Below are 20,131 nucleotides of genomic sequence, written 5' to 3' on the forward strand. Positions count from 1 at the left end.
TAGTGATTTTGAAATAGTTAAGTTTTAAAATTATGAATATGTTATAATTTACTGCATTTCAAAAATTCCTCTTACTACGAAACAACGATTTCTTCAGCTCCATAATTTTTCGAATGTTAAAAGTTTGTGGTTGAAATGAAAATTATTTTTAATCCCAATCTCGCACTGAATCATATTTACAGAAGTTGGTACAGTTTTGCACAAAATCAAAGTGTCGTTAGAATTGATAACAACTGTTAAAAATTAAGTTTCTCTTATTCCAGTACAATGAAGCGTGAAATACGAACTGCATTGAAGAAGCGTTGCAGATATTTGCAAATGGTAAGAATTTGGAAAGTCGGTGGAGTGAATTTTTGAGATGGGGGCCCATTTTCGTATTTTTTTAAATTTGTTTGCTCATTTTGGTACAACGCGTCTGTCTTTAATTACTAAATATTTTCCAATTTTCGATACGTCAAAAATAGTGTAAATTATCTACTTTTAAGTGTTTGCCAAGGAAATCAAAAAATTACAATGACAGGCACGTTGCATCGACGATGAATTGTGACGTAAAATATGAAATATAAATATGAGCAAAAGGTAGAATATTTAGATGAACAATACAAAATTTGCGTATTTATTCAAACAATATTCTTCTCAAACTTTCGGAAGCTACGTTCACTTGAAACGTTTTTTTTTTTACTTGGAAATTTGGTCTATTGAACTTGTTTTTTGGGACAGTTGAGAAGAATATCAAAATTTTAAGATCAGACGATTTGTCAGTGATTTATTTATACACAAAAGATACCAGTCGATTTGTTATTATTAGATATACGATATAGATTTGTAACAGAGAGTCCCATGCTTAGGAAAAATGTTTTATTTTTGCATTCGATACAGAAATTATTTGGAATCTTTTACACACCATCTTGGACTCGGGAGATCAAATAATTCATCCATATCGAATATATTTTTTTCAATTATGAGCCAAAAAATTTCGTGTGAAAAATCCAAAACGCGAAAGCAATTTTTTGTTTTTGGTACAATGTAAAAATACTCATTCCGAGGATGAATAATTAGCGAGACAAGTTTCTACTCTCGATCAAATATATGTTTTATTTTGAAGAAAATTTCAAAAGCCCTCAAAATTCGATGACGTAATTTACGTACGTCCGCCAAGTAATTGATGAATTTTGGAAAGTACGAAAGAGAGCTAAATAAAAGAAAGAGGCAAAAACCCGTCAAAGAATAAGGAAAACAATCATCGGAGGAGCGGAAACGTGAGGCGGGAGAGAGTGTGCCCAGAGGCTGACAGCGAGAGTGCGATCACAATGCGAAGTGCTAAACGCGTGTCTCCCCCCCCCCCCCTCCCCCCACTCCCCTCAGGTCTGGCGGCCTCTCGTCATGCGACCGCGCAACGTGTTCCTCTCGAGTTTCGCGCCAACAGCTGATGCAAAGAGAGCGGCGGCGGCGTTTCGCCCCCCCCCCCCCCCCCCCCCGCCAAGCTCGATTCTCTCGCGGCGTTTGCCTCGGTTAGTCGGTTCAGATCGTGCGAAGTTAGGTTAGGTTTGTTCAGGTTAAGTTAGGTTAGGTTAGGTTAGGTTAGGTTAGGTTAGGTTATAAACTGTTCCGTTCCACTCCGCTCGTAAAACAAACGATGACGGTCGCGTCGCCTCTCGTCGAAACATCGTGCGAAGGAATAAAATCCGCCGCATCGAGGATGAGAGGCATGAGAGAGAGAGCGAGAGAGAGAGAGAGAGTTGGGTAAGGTTATGGCGTCGGGACGTGACGTCACGACGAAAAGTACACACCTACAAGGCACGCGACACGTGTCGAATTTTTAGGCTTAATATACGGGTCATTCCACGCCGACTCGTTAAACGGTTGACCCTGACAATTTTCTTTTTTTTTTTTTTTTCGAATTCCACCAAGGATTCCTCCCGCCTTAGTACGACGCCTGAAATGTTTCCGAAATAAAGAATTTTCTATTTTTTTTTTTCTTCTTCAATCACACGTCTTTGCCACATGATTCCTTACAACCCATGTCGACAACGCCGAAATCGATTTTTATGAAACAAGAAATGAAGAAAAAAAAAAAAAACATTCGTTTTCAGAAATGAAACATTTTCACGCAAGATTCAAAGTGAAGCGTCGTTTATTTCTATTTTTCAAATCGGTTTTTCTATTCTCACACATACATGTATATGTGTAGATGTATATCTGCTAGTCATTAATTGCATCTAGCTGATAATTGCAGTAAAGTTTGTCAGTGATATTTTGTTATTTTTGCATTATTTCACATTGTTGTTCCATTCTGACGTCACAGTTCGGTAGTATTTGAATCGTTATGTTTTCGACTATTTTTCAGGTGTCAAGAAAAAGTAGACCTTCAATGAAAGTTCGTAATCATAATAAATAACTGTTGATTTTATACGAACGAATTGTCGATAAGTGGATAATTATAAACCTGTTCAGATATTGCTGATCCTAATTACGGTAATCATTTTTTATACGATAATTAGTGTATAATGCGGCGTGAATGAACATTTAGTTTCACTATGATTCAGACTTGACGCTGAAGTCAAGAGGAAAGCATTGTTTGCAAAACGTTTCGGCGGTTGGATTCAAACAAAACTGACGATGATGAATCAACGTGGATGATCTTAGACGCACTCGTAATTTCATCCACGTTTTATCAACCACTTTCAGCACTTGCCGGTGATCAGTTACTCTCCTCTCACAGTTTCGCGTAGAACAAAATGATAGCTAGAGCGGCTGAACTAAGATTTCACGTTCAATCAATTCTTAGAAACTACGGAGAATTCGATCCGGAAAATTCAGTTTTAAACATAAAAAAAAAAAAGAAAAAAAAGGATGCTCAAGGTTTACTCTGATACTTATAAAAAAAAAAAAACACGTGACTCTGTCCATTAATCTTACAAAAAACTGACTCATATCACTTAAATACACAATATTATTGATTTTAAAATTAAAACTATAGACTTTCAATCAAATGTTAATTAATAAATTTCATTAATCTACGATATGAGTCAGTTTTGTAGCATTCATAAATTAATGACATCATTATTTCAAACGGTTCGATGTTTGAGGCCTGATAACTCCGAAACGACTTACGCAAATCTTTACTCAGTTCTTTTTTGTAGAGCGTAAAATTTCCTACAAGAACATGTTTTGTTTATATCTTCGCACTGATTCGTTTTCGAGCAATGAAATTCTAAATTTAAAAAAAAAATTTCTCCATGTTATATAAATGGGAAATAGAAAATTGAGAATCGCCGCCTCTAAATATCAATATTAAAAGCTCATATTTTACCGAGGTCATTTTTGAGGGACACTCGGAAGATTTTTCAATGTTCTTCGAAAAAAAAAAATAGTCGTTTTTTTTAAAACACTCATATATACACATATGTATGTATACCATCGAAAACTTTCATACTTGTACCGATATTCCTCAAAGTTCCAAAAGTCGTGTCAAAAAATGAGAGTCTCCATTATTTCGAACAGCATACTTCGCAACAGTTACAAAAGTGACAGGAAACACGTGGCGATGTACAATTACAAGGTGACGAGTATAGAGTAATATTTACAGTGGCTTGATCAGCTTCGTAACGAAAGTAGCCTGACGTAGCCTTGATCAGTGTCACGTTCGGCACACCTGACTAATCTGAACCTTATTGAACCTATGATCAGGCAAAATGGATAATCGTAGTTCGGTTTATCAAAGGGAATTTCTCATGTGAATCGATCGGTGAAATAGGAACAGATAACATTGCTAATGCGAAAAATGTGACCCAGCACTCTCTGCTACCAATAAATAAAAAATGACAAAAACATTGATGAAACGTTCGCGGGTTCAAGATTTTTAAATATCCTTTCAAACCGCCTCCAAGGTGTACGAAACGGTTTTTTTTTTTTCTTTTTTTGCTTTAAATGCAAATCAATGTAAATTTCATTCATGACTACAATTCAGTTGTCTGTACCTACATTGAGAACTGTTATCAATCAGTTTTGTTGAAATGACAAGTTTGCCAGTACAAGAGCGTCGCTGTCCACCAAAGTCTAGAAGTTCTCGATGAGGTTCCGTTTTCTCGATGTAAACGCACTTTCAGAAATAGCATGCCTGCGATCAAGTACACCAAGGAGTGATTGACGCTATCTTTTATCTTGGCTGCACAATGCTACCGACATCCCTTTGTTTTTTTTTTATTTTTTTATTTTTTTAGTTTCTTTCCTTTCTTTTACCGGCCTGCCGTGAACCGTTCACCTGACTTCGAGACACATCGAGACACGTCGAGAGTTCAAGTGACACAATGGATTCAAGGCAGTTTACATTATGAACTACTCAAGCTACTTCGCGCAACTTAATATGACTCTGAATGATTCTAAATCGCTTCGTGACTTGAAGCAAATGAATTTCATTTGAATTGCCCACCTTAATTTATCAATAACGACTTCGAGGTGTAACTTTATTCGATGTAAGTTCACAATCAGACGATTATAAATGATTTCAGGTACGACTTGAAGTAAGTGTCGAGACAACTTCAAATGATTTCAAAAAAGTCAATTCTTTCGACGTTTTACGTGATTTCAAACGGCTGAATATGACTTCACAATCACGATAGCAAACGAATCAGGATTATTTAAATCGTATCACGTGACTCAACAGCATGGACTTGAGTTTCTATGTTTTTACCTGTCATCAATTGACATCGATCAGTGACTTCCCACGAATTCAAGTTAATTAAACAGCAACTCCAAGTGTGAAATTTGCAGACTTCACGTCAGTTGATAGAAATTCAAGTACCTAACACCAGTGTTCTGAAATGAATTCAAAGTGCCGTCAGGACGACTAAGCACAAATTGAAGTGACCACAAATTACAAATTCCAACCAAAGTTTCTTCGGGTCTGTGAAATACGTTGAGGGGTAAAATAACTCGAGGATTTTGAAAGAGACGATTTTTTTTTTCGCCTCAAACAATATTTATCTTCACAAAAACAATATTCAATTGGTTCTGTAGTGAATGAAAATTTCTGAACCATTCGATTCTCGATTTTGCCACCTTGCCAAGAAACGAGCGCTGAGTGTTCGTGAAACTTTGAACTCATTTTTTCTCGAAACCATTTTTTTCAAACTGAGAGGACAGATTACTTCAACACCGTTGGATGAATCGATTTGAAATTTTGACAGTAGCTTCAAAACTACATTCTCTACGAAAGCTTCTAGCCGTTTTTTTTTTTTTTTTTTTTTTTATTCAATGCAAATTCTTCTTTTTTTGTCTATCAAGAGTTTACTGCTTATTTTTTTTTGCCAAAAATCGATTTATTTTCTCAAAAATGCACCATTTGTACCAAATTTGATATAAAAAAAAAAAAAAAAAAACCCTCAGCAGTTCCACAAGCGATAATATATAGATTATAAAATTTTGTTGCTTCTTTAATCAAGTTCTTTTATCCGTCCTCCGGTGAAGGAGTTTAAAAAAAAGAAAGGCGATTTCAAAGATTGGCTCCGTCACCGTCATTTCCGATCAAAATGATGAAATAAAATAATGTTCTGTTCGCATACTTCGACACGCGTTAAATAAATCCTAAGTAAAAAAAAAAAAAAAAAAAAAAATAATAAAAAAACCCCATTCTCTTTTCTCACAACTCCCAAAATAAGTTGTCAAATGTCGGGCCTTTTTTTCCACCGTTACAGAGCTGTGTTATCCGTTGAAAACGAACTAAATTCTTCGTCCAACAGCTTTAGCCGCGTTTCGTATTCGTTCGATAAAATGCAATTAATTTTCGTACACAATGTGCGAATCGAAGCGTTCAGGTGCATGACGTGGCACGGGCACGTCTACGTACATCCGAATGGCCCAGCCACGAAAAGCGGACGCTTATACTCGGGCGTGTTGTACGTGAGTGAGTGGAATGCAGAAGGATTTCGTTAGTTATCGGTACGTATGGAGAAGTGCGGGGCACTCTCGGAGTAACGATCGAACGACCGCATCGATCAGGCACCGTATCTGAATCTCTGCCTTGGCATCGTGTGCGAGACAAATTCTCTCCCCCACACGCATCGGAGTCGAGCTAGAAGACGTTACGTAAGGCTCTTACAACGCTGCGGCCTACGGCCTACGGATCCGTTGCCGCGTTATTTATGTCATTTCAGAGGTTTTCTTTGGGTCAATCCATTTATAACAAGACAGAGAGAGAGAGAGAGTGAAGGGGGGGGGGGGGGGGGGGGAGCGAGGGACACGCACGTCAACCTATACCCACGTCGCTACATCGAATGCACATGCACTTCTAGCTTCGTTGCACCCTCAGCCCCTTTCGGTAAAGCCTCCCTCACCAGGGATTTTTGCATAGGCTCAGAATTAGCGGGGTTGTCGGATCTGCGTGACTCTTCTACCTGGGTCGAAGGGGTCGAGAAGTGGGATGACCGTGTGAAAGAAGGGTCGCACGTACAATGCCTGAGAAGAAAGTGAAATCGGAGTGCGGATAGATGGAAGTATATAGACTGGGCGAAATTTGTAGGTGGTTTTTTTTTTTTTTTTTTTTTTTTTTTTTGGGAAATCATTTTTCGGTACTTCTTACGACGATCTTACACTTTAATTTATCGAAAACTAAAGGTTATTCTATCTAACGTCGAAGTATAGAATTTTTTGCAATTTTTTACATTTCATTTGACGATTTTTTACAGTTAGTTGGTTGAGATAATGAGCAAAAATTCAGGAAGCCAAAATACAAAGTAATCTTAGAAACCGAAACGGAAAGTCAAGGTTACTGCCTCTAAAGTCAAAATATGAAATTTTTGCAATTTTTTACATGTCATTTGACGATTTTGTATAATTAGTTGGCTGAGCCAATTTACAACGTTGAAAAATAAAACAATTTAAATACAGATACGTACAAAGGCATCAAATCAATTGATCAGTCCAACATTGATCGACAATTTCATTACTTCATGCTTTAAATTAACCACCCAGTTTTCATTTACTATTCAGAAATTCAGCATCGATTCTTACAATTATTATTAGCACCAACTTGAGCGTTCGATAAAACATAAATTCTGAGTATTCTATATTTTGACTTATTCACTTTTCAACTTTCTGCATTCTTTCATACAAAAAATAGTGTTGTCAGAAGAAATGTTGAAAATATAGGAAAATGCAGTAAAAAAAAAATTGCTATGAGATTTTCTAGCCTTTCAATTCTTAGCGAAAGTTTGATAATGTTATCCTTACATTGCGTAAGCATGAAATTTTTGCGTAATCCTTGCACTCCCGTAATATTATATCGTGCCTGCCATATTAACAAGCCTCTCAATCATTCGCGGCACGCGGTCTCGAAAAGTGGAGTTGACTGATGTATGCAGCGTTAAAAACACTTCAATTAGTTACTATCGTGCCGCTAATTGTTATATGTGAGAACATCAATGAAACTGGGTATAACGTTTATATCAGTTACAACGCGTTCTCTAAATTATTCCCCGACTACCGACGAGACGTACGTTTTCACCGGTTCTCAGACTTTTATTTAAGACAACGTTATTATCAAATAACGTTAAAGTCAACCAGAGGCTTATAAAAATTATGAAGCTGAAGCTAGCAGCCAGAGTTGGCAGCTAAACGTGTTAAACTTTTTGGAAATTACAAAAATGTAGTTCAGTTTTATCCTCGTAGTATCGGGGGTTCAAGGTATTTCGCAAAATTTTGATTTCCGAACTTCATTGCCTTATTTAAATGAAAATTAGAACGTTTGGCTGCCAATTCTGGCTACTAGCTTCAGCCTTGTATAAAAACTGATCAATCGTCCAAATATTTGAGCATATATGAAGACTGGTGCAAACAGTCGCACTTAAGGGGTTATGTACAGTTAGATGGCCGAAAAAAAGCGAATTTTCCAGAATTTTTTCTGAGAAAACTTTTGAATTTATTGATCTAAAAATTTGTACACATATTATGGTATCTTTTAATTGTATTTTAAGACTTGGTATTAGTAAAAATATTTATTTTGAAAGGAGCTCCTCTCAAAAAAGACGTTTTGCGGTGACCGCTATATCTTTGAACTGGATCCTCAGAAATGAAAAAACCAAACAGATTTCGTTAAAGTGATGTTAAATCTAGTAATTAATCGAAGGAATAAGCAAAATAAATTTTTTTTGACAAAATGGCGGCTTCTTAAAAAAAAAAAAATCGATTTTTGACCAAAATTTCGGCCTTAAATTGTTTATAAAAAGAAAAAAAAATATTTATCGGTGAGAAAAAATCTTCGATTAATTACTAAAAAATATATTTAAGAAGCTCGTGTTAAAATTTGAGACTAATCGGTTTAGCCGTTTTAGAGTAATGTTGGTCACCGACTTTGTAAACACCATTTTGAGAAAAAAGGCGTTTAAAGTTTGGGTAGAGAAAAATAAAAATTTACCTTTCAGGTAAAAAAAAAAAAAAAAAAAAAACAATAACACAATGTTGCTTTACGCATCTAAATATATTAGAAGGGAACATTTACAATAGGCAGGTGCATAAAAGGGACAGCGTTCCAGGTAAGCGCTTCCGCTCCGGCCTTGTACTTTCAAGCACTCCGAAACGCCTTTTCAAATTTCCGTGTAACTTCGAAAATATTCACCGGTACGTTAAGAAAATGAAATAAAAAAAAAAAAAATCGATTTTTTGAAAATTCTAACTGTATGTAACCCCTTAATTGTGCAAAACCTTTGGCGTTCCATTTTGAAATATCAATTAACACGACTCGTTATTCTACGAATTTGATAGGCCAGAATCGATTTAGAGTAAGCTCAGTGTCCCGATTTTTGATCATGCACCAATTCCTGATCAGCTAATAGCGAAGTGAGCAGAGTTTCAGATCGCTTGGTCCGTGATTCGCGTCACCAATAATTTCCCTGCGTTGCAATTAATCATTACGAATGAAAATTGGCATTAAAGTATGTACCTATCTTCATGTTCCACTAGCTTCCGGTATCCGCTTTAAACGAACACCAAAATGAACAAAGGAGTGAAAACGATGACGATAACGATCGCGGTGAAAACGAACATGGCAAACGCGTATATATATATACTCGATGCGAAGATAAGAAGGATCCATTCATTTACTGTTATACATCATGCCTCCCCGCAGATTAATCGAAAGATGATTATAGCCCTAAAGGGTAATTTACGCGCCCACAGGCTATACTCGAATTATTAGCTCCGCATGCATACCTATAAGTGGTCAAATTATGTGCACACACAACCATACACAATGTATATATATACATTATGACACAGCTAATATCGATAACTCGCGGGTTAATGTGCTACATACATTATAAATTCGATAGTTTTATGGTTGGGGATATATTTTTATTTATAATAGGAACCGGGAACTAATACTTTTGGAACCGCAATTTCACCACCAATGCAACGCGATTATTTATCAAAACAAGTGTGTGTAATTCTTACCAATTATATTATCTGAGGCACGAGGTGCACTGAAAAAAATTTCATTTGTTATAGTAACTAGAAAATTTGAGTAAAACAGGTATCGTTAAAAGAACTGTTTGAACATTGTTGGAATTACGAAAAACAAGGTACGCCTAAACATTTTGCGCTATTGTCGATCCTTTTTTGGTTATTGCAACGCAAAATCAGTTTGTGAGGTTTACTCTACTTTTTTAGTTAAATAAGGCTTGAACATCTATTTATTGTTGCACGAGCATTAAATTTTCGCAATAGTTACAAGAAAATATAGCGACAGTGATCGTAATGAGAAAGAATAGTAACGGATAATGAACTTTCCGGTAACAGCTAGAAAACTAATTTTCATTTTGTACCTAGAACTATATTTTTCAGTTGTGGGAAAAAATGAAAACAGTTAAGGACTGAGCGGTAAACGTAACTAAAAATTTCTCTCAGCGGTGTATAAAATATCCGAGACTTGGTATCTGCGCTGAGGAACGGTCAACGAACCGAAATAAATTTGTCGCAACCGATCTTCATTATTAGGTCGCCGACATTTACGCACGATCTACTATATCAGCTATTTCTTAAATACAACAAAGAAAAATCGAAGAAACGTTGCGTTGAAATGAATTAGGAGACCAAGTGAAGCGCGACTGTAACATCATCGCCGGGGGAAAAGGGAAAAATTTGTTACACTTACATAGGAGAGTTTGAATTAACGGTGTAATTGTGTACCGACAATGAAACTGAGATTTATTTATAACCTTGAACACACGTCCGTCTGTGTTTAATGTACGTGTGCGCGCGTGTGTATCTACGTGTCTACGTTTATACGCCATAAAAAGTTACTTGCGAGCACTCAGGGGATTGGGGGCTATGTGTAATTGCAATAAGACTCGGAGAATCGGGACTCCACGAAGGAGAAACCAACCAACCAACAAACCTACCTACCTACGCACTTCATCGTTAATTTCAGAGTGGCACGGCGTCGGGTGGAGAAGAAAAAAAAAAGAAGGACAGACGAACGCGGATATCAACGAGAACTGCGAAGAAAAATAAAGGATGAGAAGAAGAAATTAAGGCGAAGCCACCGGCTCCCAAATCGCCTCATATTCCAATCGTTCGATTGAACAGGTAAAACGTTGAAAATTCATTTGATTGAAGTTTGTAACGCCAGCCAAACGAAACGCTGAAAACGAATCGCTGTTTCCCAACTTTCGAAATAGTTTTCAAGGATCGCAGTTACAGATCAATAAGCTAAACTTCAACCTCGTGGAATTTTTTCGATGCACTTGGTTTGGTACGATGGATTGAGTTAGCAACGTTATAGTAATAACGAATGATAAGGGAAAATCGTTACTTGGCACATTTAGGATTGTTTGAAATTTAATAAGCCTGTGATAAACAAAACATGCTCACATAATTCGAAAAGTAAACTCCTTGAAAGTCACTAGAAAATTGCACGGTCATGGTTATTCCCTTGACGTTTCGTTGCGTTAACGTTACTAACTTCAGCCAGGTAATTGCCCCTGGATTATATCGAACGAGATGTATGTAGGTGTACAATTTTCGAATGTTTCCGAAATCGATTTATCCTCACCAAAGAACAATAACCTTCACGTCAGGATTATGATAATACATAGGTATGTACATTTGTTATTTTTACATCAGTCTGGTTCGAACGACTGCCATGTATCGAAAAGTTTTCGACTAGGTCGGGAAACGGAGGAACGTAATCAACCGATGTGGGCCTTCCATTAGTTTCAGTCCGCAAAAGCAGCCACGTGTTCGAGTCACAGTTTGAAGAAAGTTACCACAAATTCGCGAGAGGGGATTAATTCTGCAAAATTATTGCGGGATACTCTGAACCAGCATTACGAGTACCCAAAATTTTCCCACAGATTGTCAAAAAGTGTAAAAATTTGATACGAACACGCTTTCCGTCACGTGGCTGAAGTTAGTCACGTTATCGTAACGATTCGTGTTTTGGAAAAGTCTTTACTTCGTAATTTTAGGAATCTCTGAAATGCAGTAAATTGTAGCAAAGTGAAAGTAATTCATATTTTCAAAACTTGCCCACTTCAAAGTCACTAAAAAATTACAAACTAGTGATTTTTTCCCCTCAATGTTTCGTTACACCAACGTTACTAGCTTCAGCCTCATTTTCCGTCGGCTTTAACTACACGGGCCATTCGAGACTTTCCGCACTAAAACCTGAGACAAGGATAATATTTTTGGGAATAAACTAAGCACTCACCAGAATCACCTTCACTGCAAACGCGTTGTGTCGCTTAATTCAATTCACTTTACTCCTCATCTCCAATCGTTTCCCGATTTTTTTCGCCTACGATATGTTTACTTTCCGATTGCTCGCAGGAAGAACGGACAAGTTGCGAAAATGTTTCTCTCGGCATACTTTTGTTTCGTTTCAGGGATTTTGGCAGTAGGATGGTGGAAGGCCTGCCGTTACGTCGGGTCAAGCGAACCCCAACAAAAATCAACCTCGGAGAGGGTGGCTCACTTGGCGCGTGTATATGCCATCAATTTCACGACTGGTAGTACCGGTCAGAATTAAAGCGATATCAGTAAATTTTCGACGCGTGAAAATAAGCGAAAACTTAACGGCGGATAAAACGACGCGAGGAATACAGTGACCAACTTAACAAACGAGTTAGAAGATAGTAACGTTATCGTAACGAAACATTGTGGAATAAAAACACTATGTTCTTAAGCTTACAATCATTTTTAAGAAACTATGATTTCGAAATATGAGTGTGTTTTGTTTTATTACGTTTTACAGTTCCAAAATCGTTACGATAAAGTTACCAACTTCGATATGATCTCAACTGCGAATCGACCGACGAATAAGTATAGCGATGGCGAAATAAAATTGGCCTCGTTTCGACGGTGTCGTTTCAATGTTTAAAAAATATGTGTACATACTCACGGTGCAGATGAGATTCCCACAAAAATACAGCCATGAGTCGTTAAACCCGAGAAGGTAGGAGGAGGAGAAGGAGAAGAAGAAGAAGAAGAATCGTAGGCTGAATCAGAAATAAAAATGTTGCGGAGTCCGGGACCGTCGGAAAAGTTTGCGATTTCGGATGCGATCGAGAAACGTAGAAATATCGATCAATTTTGAGGTTACGATTCGTCCCGACGTCCGAGACGTTTAACGACGGTTAATCATCCAGCCATATGTGTTGTGGGGGCGCGTCGTCGTCGAGGCAAGGCATCGCGATGCACGCGACCTTTTGTCAAACGTCAAAGTTGTGCGGATTGCAGCGCCGGCCTCGGTCGCAGCACGAGATCTGGCGGAAAGTCGTTATTTCGTCGTTCGCCGTGAGTGGTAGAGCCGGAGTAAAGGGGCGCCAAACGGCGTTCGAAATTCAAATTTTCGAATCGGTTCAACGGTGCGCTCGCGTAACCGTTGACGATTCGATTTTGAATTCCAGGCGCGCTCTCTCGCCGTTGTTGTCCTGCACTTCCTCTTCTGCACTTTTAGCCGGCTGATCGTTATTTTGATATCGTCGGGACGGTGCGTCGCGTTTTTCAATCCGATTCCGATCCTCCGATTTTGCTGTCAGAAACGACGAGCTGGATAAGGCGGAGGCGGAGAAAGAGGAGGATGAGAAGGAGGAGGAGGAGGACGATGACGACGTTGAGAAAACTTCTCCTCCCACGAGGCGTGCAGCCAGCAACACCGGAGAAGAACAATATTGGAAACGAAACCGTGTTGAAGCAACGACGATTTGCGAAAACAACAAACTAATCGATCGCGAAACTAACCTCGTGGAACAACAATTAACAATCATATTATAAGCGCTATATTTAGCGTATAAGAATACGGTTAAAACTTTTTATTAAAATTTTTCCTTTTCCTCCTCTCTTCCGTTCCTCCGTAAGGCGTGGATAATATTCTTCTTCGTTTCACATGATATCTTTTTAAAAACACACAGATTCTCAACGACGGATAGGTTAAAAAAAAACAAAAAAAAAGAAAAACGATTTTCAATTATACGTATATAAATCAACTCGGTGCGTTAGATGTGTTATTAGACGTGTACTTTTCTTATAATACGTTGGTCTTTTTTTGTTTTTGTTTTTTTTTTTTTTTTTAATTTTAATCTTTCTTTCCTTATTTTATTTTTTATTTTTTAAATACGTCGTATTATTATACACGCTTCTTTACGGTTGGATACGTTTTATCGTAAATGCGCGTGTCGCGTTGTGTAACGGATGGTGCGTACAATACGCATAATAATATCCACGTACACCGTGGTATACGTATACGCACGTACAGATGTGTAAAGATTTGCACGCACTTTAGCCGCACGATCTCGGAAATAGCCACTGCATTATAAATATTTACCTTGCTACATGTAAAATGAATGGAGCCTGCCCTGAATCGAACGAAGGAAGGCTCAACCGGCCCACTGTGACGTCGCCGGCCTACTGTCAGCTCGGCGCTCGCTCGGCCCGAGAGTCAAGTTGCGAACCGTGCGCCCTAGACTTTGCGCTTTCGAAGATGGTCGGCAGGGTGCCGGGACATAGGCGAGTTAAAAGGCCCGCGAAAAATCGTCGACGAACGATCCTCGATTTTTCGTCGCAACTTTGGCCGGCCGCGTTCCTAAATAACACCGAAAACGCGATTTCCGTGTCTCGCTTGACTCGCGTAGTAGTCAGGTGTGAAACGCTCCCCACCAACACACCGACACGCCGTACGGATTTACCGGCAACTATATCTCTGCGCAGCCCGCCTCGAGCTCGGTGTGTTTACCATGCGCAGCCTGCGTCTACTTGTATATCTATCTATCTATCTACTCTGAGTTACCTCCACATGCGGACTTGTACGCTTACGTGTGCGTACGTACGCACGGTAGCAAAAAGTTGCATAAAACGTTCCGCTGTATTAAACCTATCTCTGTTGTGTATACACCGCGGCGCGTGATAATCGCCGCATGCACACGTATATATGTATATACATATATGTATGTTACGTGTGTGTTCGCATACTCGCGATCTCTGAACGAGCGACCTGCGCTGTGTTGGCGCGCAATGGTCATCCGCGATCTTGAATCGGGGAATTTGAAGGATTCGATTGCCGCCCTCGCGATAAAGAATTTTACAGTTTTTTTTTCTTCGCATAGAATGCCTGAAAAACGGTTATTCCGATGTAGAATAAATTGGGTTATTTTAAATTACTTTCATAGAAGTCATTTTTTGGAAAACAACTCAAGCATAACTATTTATTTCTTACATGAATTTTGAAATTCATTACAAATTGATACTGTAGGTTTTAAACGATTTGTTTAATTTTTATGATCGCAATATTGGCCTTTATATTTAAAACATTTTTTCATATTTTCCGATATCGATATACGTTTCTCCCCCGCCCTACCTTTCAACTAATTTAAACAAACGCCTCACCCACGTCGATATCCTGATTTTTTTCTTTCCTTTTCTTTTTTTTTTTAATTCAGTGAACAGTTTTATTTACAGTGTCCGCTGCATGCGCTCTCCCTTCGGTTCGTGTCTCGGGTTTTTTTCACTACAAATAAATGTACAAACGAATTCATAAGTAAACAAACAAATAAATAGGATCGTTCCAGCGCATCCTGGACAAATCGATCTCTAACCCGGCATACGTGTTATAGATTAGGCTGACGCAGCCCGCGACTAGGCCGATGATGTAAGTCGGGTTGGATATGGATGTATATTGGGATCGAACTAACAACCGCCGGGGTATATCTTGCGGCCGTTAGTCGATCGCTACTATTCCGGCGTAGAAAAAGCCTAGACGTGGTTGGCCAGGTGGCGCGTAATGCCGAACGAACGACGGCGCGCGTTTTTGCGTCTGTGTTTATCCGTGTATCTATGCGTGCGTTCGTGCGCGTGTATCCGCGATGTGCCAAACCTCCGTCACGCGCGTGTTCGCGAACCTCCCGATGTGTGTTGTACACATATTTTTGTGTGGGTGTACGCGCTCTGCGTTGCTAATACTATCGTCTGTATGAGCCATTCCGCGACCACTTGCAACAAAGCCGAACTCTGAATCCGTGGCTGCGTCTGAAATTTTGGAAAAAAAAATTCAAATAATATCCAGTTGTGATAGCTGTTTTCGTTTTTCACCATAGTCAAAAAATGAAAAAACATTCTTCGTATATTTTGGAAATTAACTGCATAACCAGTCAATGTTCTGTTTGGCTTCACTATGCATATATATTTTGCTCTCACTGTTAGGATGATTTTAACTTCCCGCAAGATAGTAAAGGGGCTCTCGGGCTGTATTGAAATGAAAAAAGAATTCCAAACTAAAGAAACGGCTCGGAGCTACGATTTATCAGAAAATACGGCGTTGGCCGGTATAATTAAACTGGAAAGTGACGGTAACATTTTTCTTATAATTCCCACTGTGTTCAAGTGTTTTATTGCAATTTCCCAGTAGCTAAAAAAAAAATGAAATTCATTTTAGAATAATCAGTACTATAAAGATTTTCAGCATACTTTTCAAGACGATTTTCATCCTTCGGAATTTCCTATATCACTTGAGAGGCCGTCAGTACAAATATTTCGCAATTTGTACCCTCCGACAAGTTTCCCTTTGGTTTTTTTTTTGATTTCAAAAAAGTTTAAGAGAAAAATCACAGTTTCGGGAATGCCCTGACAGTAGACATAAGTTATGGTTCTGGCATGGCTACCATAAGGAAAGGAATACCGCTAGTATTGTGTTTACGCAATAAAAAGGATGAAAAAAAAAAAAAACGTTTCCACCACAAGTCTCATTGGGTTATCTGATTCTTCGATTCTCCGAATGCTTCTCTCAATTCTATTGAATGCTCTGTCTCTTGGAAACGAAAGATAACTGTGACCATATTCAAATTTTCGGGATGGTTATAGAATATTATATACACTTATGTACACTTCAAGATTGTGCGCAGTGATTAAACTTCACGAAAAATCAAAATGATATCAATGAAAAATGTAAAAAGTACCCGGTCCTGTCTATTTGAGACATTTTGGGTTGCATCAATTAAGAATAACCAAAAATTATCGATTATTTTTCAAACTCGATCAATCGACAGACTCGATTAGTTTTCCTCACTATCGGTTTATGTTTTTTACTACCCTGAACGATACAATACAATATCAATTTATGTGATTACAGTATCAATTATTATCGTTGTATCACTTACCAAGTACCTATTTGAAATAACGAGTGAAGGGTGAATGAATATTTTCACCTGAAATTGTAGAAAAATATTTTGAACGAAACTATAGATTACCAAAAAACCTTCCAGCTTTTTCGTTTCATACGCACCGTTTGAAAAAAATAAAAAATAATCGATCAACCGATTGATTTTTACCGATTCAATCGAGTCGTGCACTGAGAAAAATTTCATTTGTTACAGTACCTAGAAAAATTCAGTGAAACAGGTATCGTTAAGAAAACTGTTTAAATATTGTTGAAATTACGAAAAACGAGGTACGCGTAACCATTTTGCGCTATCGTCGATCCTTTTTTAGTAATTGCAACGCAAAATCAGTTTGTTCGGTCTACTCTACCTTTTTAGTTAAACAAGGCTTTAACGTCAATTTATCGTTGCACGAGCATTAAATTTTCGCAACAGTTGCAAGAAAATATAGCAACAGCGATCGTAATGAGAAAGAATAGTAACGGATACTATACTTTCCGGCAACAGCCAGAAAAGTAATTTTCATTTTCTACCTAGAACCATACATTTCGATTGTGGTAAAAAATGAAAATATTTAAGGACCGAGCTGTAACCGGAACTAAAAATTTCTCTCAGTGCGTTCGATTATTTTTTACGACTGGATTAATCGATGGAACGATTATTTTTCAACTCAGCGGGCATCGTTAGCGTAAATTCCAACCGGAATGCCCGATACATGTGTGTATAAGCTGGCGCGAGACCCGTGCGATTCTTTCTTTATTGTTAGGTAACGCATCCAACCGCGGTAAGTGTGTGTCTAGGTGTGTGTAGACACGCAATAATACGTCGATGTTTGCGTCGTGCACGTTTAGATGTAATCTACGTCTACCTATCCTGGCACGCACACACGTACGTTGTAAAATACTCACGTACAACACGCGCGCATAGAGACGACTGAGCGCATTGCGAGCGTTTACATGCCTGATTGTACACCCACCTAACACGTATAAACCCGCGAACACGCATGTCTTGGCGCACACGCGCGATATTGTTAATTTTTCGAACACGTTATCGGAGCTCCGCGATTAACGCATCTCTCGTCAACCCCACGCGTATGCATACGAAACGATTGTATAACAAGCGGCTATCCGCGGAGCTTTATCTTTCGAAAAATGATAGCGAGTGACAAAACCAAAAAAATAAGAGGAAAGAAATATGCTTGGTATTTATTTTTGCCGCTCTGGAACGACGCGTCTGCGTAGTTTTCCCCTTTTTCACGCGATGTTATCAGTCATCGTGTTAGTCGCTTACACGATACCCGTACGCGGAATGAGTAAGTTCCGTTGGAAGCAAATTCCTGCTCCTCGCAATGCGCGTAAGGTTGAATAATTCAATGACAATTGTGGATTATGTTTTTTCTTTTCCATTGCAAAACGTATGTTCAGGTGCAATTTAATGACACTGTCATTGATAACGCACGTTTCAGACAAACTTCCAACACTGAATGTACTGGACGTCCTCCCTACATTTTTTTAACCTGTTGAAGTTGCGTAAATTTTTTTTTTTTTCTTTTTTCAAATTGTTAAAGACACGTGTGTAGAATGTGAAGAAAATCAACAGATTTTTATGTTACATCCATTGCAGAGAGCAAGCATTCGAATGACCACATGCTCCGTTATTTCGTTTCAATTCCGGATTGAGAATTTCATCACGCGATTTCTGAAATACAGAGTCAAAACGGGATCGACTAGTGAAAAAACGATGGTGTATTCTTGGTGGATAGTCAGAATTAGTTGATAACGAGAAAAATAACTTCGTATTTGAAAGTTATTACGTACACTTGATTAACGTAACCAACTTCACCCAATTTCAACAAACCTAATCCGTGTGAATTTTCATTTACAGATAGTCTTGAAAATATCGTCTCATATTTGACGAACAGCGAGACAAAAAAAAAAACGGTCTTTTCGTGAAAGAACACGTATGAAAGTAGGAAAATTTCTTTCAAACGTCAAAATATTAGCAATCCTGATTTTCGTAGAAGTTCCCTGCATGTAACTACAGAGATAGTTTCCATCTGTATTCTTATGCCAATAAAATTTTCTCATTCCTGTTACTATGCAATCCTTGAATGTTTGCTTTATTTTTCACCAAGCTCGATAAAATAGTTCCGGATATAAAATATAAATGAATTTTCTAGCTGCAACCGGAAAATCATGTATCTTTCACTGTTCCCTTTGAACAAAGTCACGCTCATACTCAACGTCCTCAAATAACTCCAACGATAATTTGATCTTGACTGACAATAAGCACTTAAAGTGACGCTGAAGCTTGATTTACATAAAAAAATCATTAAACCAAACTAACAGATCTACACCTAGAGAAATTTTTAGTTCCGGTTAGCGCTCGATCCTTAACTATTTTTATTTCTTACCACAACAGAAAAACATAGTTCTAGGTACAAAATGAAAATTAGTTTTCTAGCTGTTACCGGAAAGTCAGTAACAAATGAAATCTTTCTCAGTCTGTAAAATATTTTTGCTCCAAGTTTCTATACGATTGACCAGAAGATATATGCAACAATTACCCCAAATGCAGTAACTTATTTGTGCAACATTTTCCGATAATTACACCAATATTTGAACAGTTATCTTAAACAATACCCAATTTGCCAGAAATTTTCCCAGTCACTGTAGAAAATCAATTTTTCCTCAGTGACGTGTTTTTTGTTCAAATGTGTCGGTAACTAGTTTACAGCAATAATGTCCGTACACCACAGGCAGGTAGGCACACAGAGGTGCGGAGGAGCGTGCGTAAATGGATCGGATTTTGGCGATTACGTAACACCTCCCCTCCTCTTCACCCCGTCACCTCGGCATTGCCACGCGAAACTCGGTGTCTCGTTATAGCGCGTTTGCAAGCGACGCTGACAATTGAGATTTTAGCAAATCTGACCGCGATATCGTTGTACGCAAATATATTTGCACGTATATACACACGCGAATATACACCGACGCGGATGAAATAAATATAATACGGTAGAAAACTGGTGCGTGACTTATTCGTTAAAGTGATCGAAGCCTCGACCCAGTCGCGATCGAAGCCCGATCTTTACTTCGTTACACGGGTATTTTCCATTTTTGTTTTTTTTTTATCTTTTGCTTCGTTATTAATATTATAATAATCAATTTTAGCACGTGTGTGTATATATATATATATATACATTATATATTTGTGGAAGGTTGTGCAGCGAGCTGCTGTTGCTGCTGCTGCTGCTCTGGGTATTCATGATACGAACCGTTGTGTGTGCGTGTGAGAGTTTGCGGTGATCAATGGAAAGCACGTACATTTATTTTTCTTCTTACAGCTGTATTTTTTAATTGTGTGTTGAGTTGTGCAAAAAGAAGTACGTTTTTACCTTGAGTATACGTATGTAGACGTATTGTGTATAATACTTAAACTGAGAAAGACGGTAACGATTTTTGGCCGTCGATGCAGAATTTGGGTCA

At 38.2% G+C, this 20,131-nt stretch overlaps 1 protein-coding gene across 4 annotated transcripts in view; it reads right to left on the reverse strand.

Moving 5' to 3' along the window:
* Positions 1 to 13,890, reverse strand: part of LOC107226367 (protein bric-a-brac 1) — an 80,363-nt gene extending 66,473 nt beyond the window's left edge. For 3 of the 4 annotated variants that reach the window (XM_046739105.1, XM_046739104.1, XM_046739107.1), the window contains exon 1: positions 12,391 to 13,420. In XM_046739105.1, coding sequence (XP_046595061.1) covers positions 12,391 to 12,428 — 38 coding nt within the window. In that variant the 5' untranslated portion in view covers positions 12,429 to 13,420. Of the gene's footprint in view, positions 1 to 12,390; positions 13,421 to 13,819 lie in introns of those variants that run through there. The other variant, XM_046739106.1, reaches the window with a different exon arrangement.
* Between the last annotated feature and the right edge of the window lie 6,241 nt (positions 13,891 to 20,131).

This window comes from Neodiprion lecontei, chromosome 4 (assembly GCF_021901455.1).
Source record: "Neodiprion lecontei isolate iyNeoLeco1 chromosome 4, iyNeoLeco1.1, whole genome shotgun sequence".
NCBI classification, from domain to species: domain Eukaryota; kingdom Metazoa; phylum Arthropoda; class Insecta; order Hymenoptera; family Diprionidae; genus Neodiprion; species Neodiprion lecontei.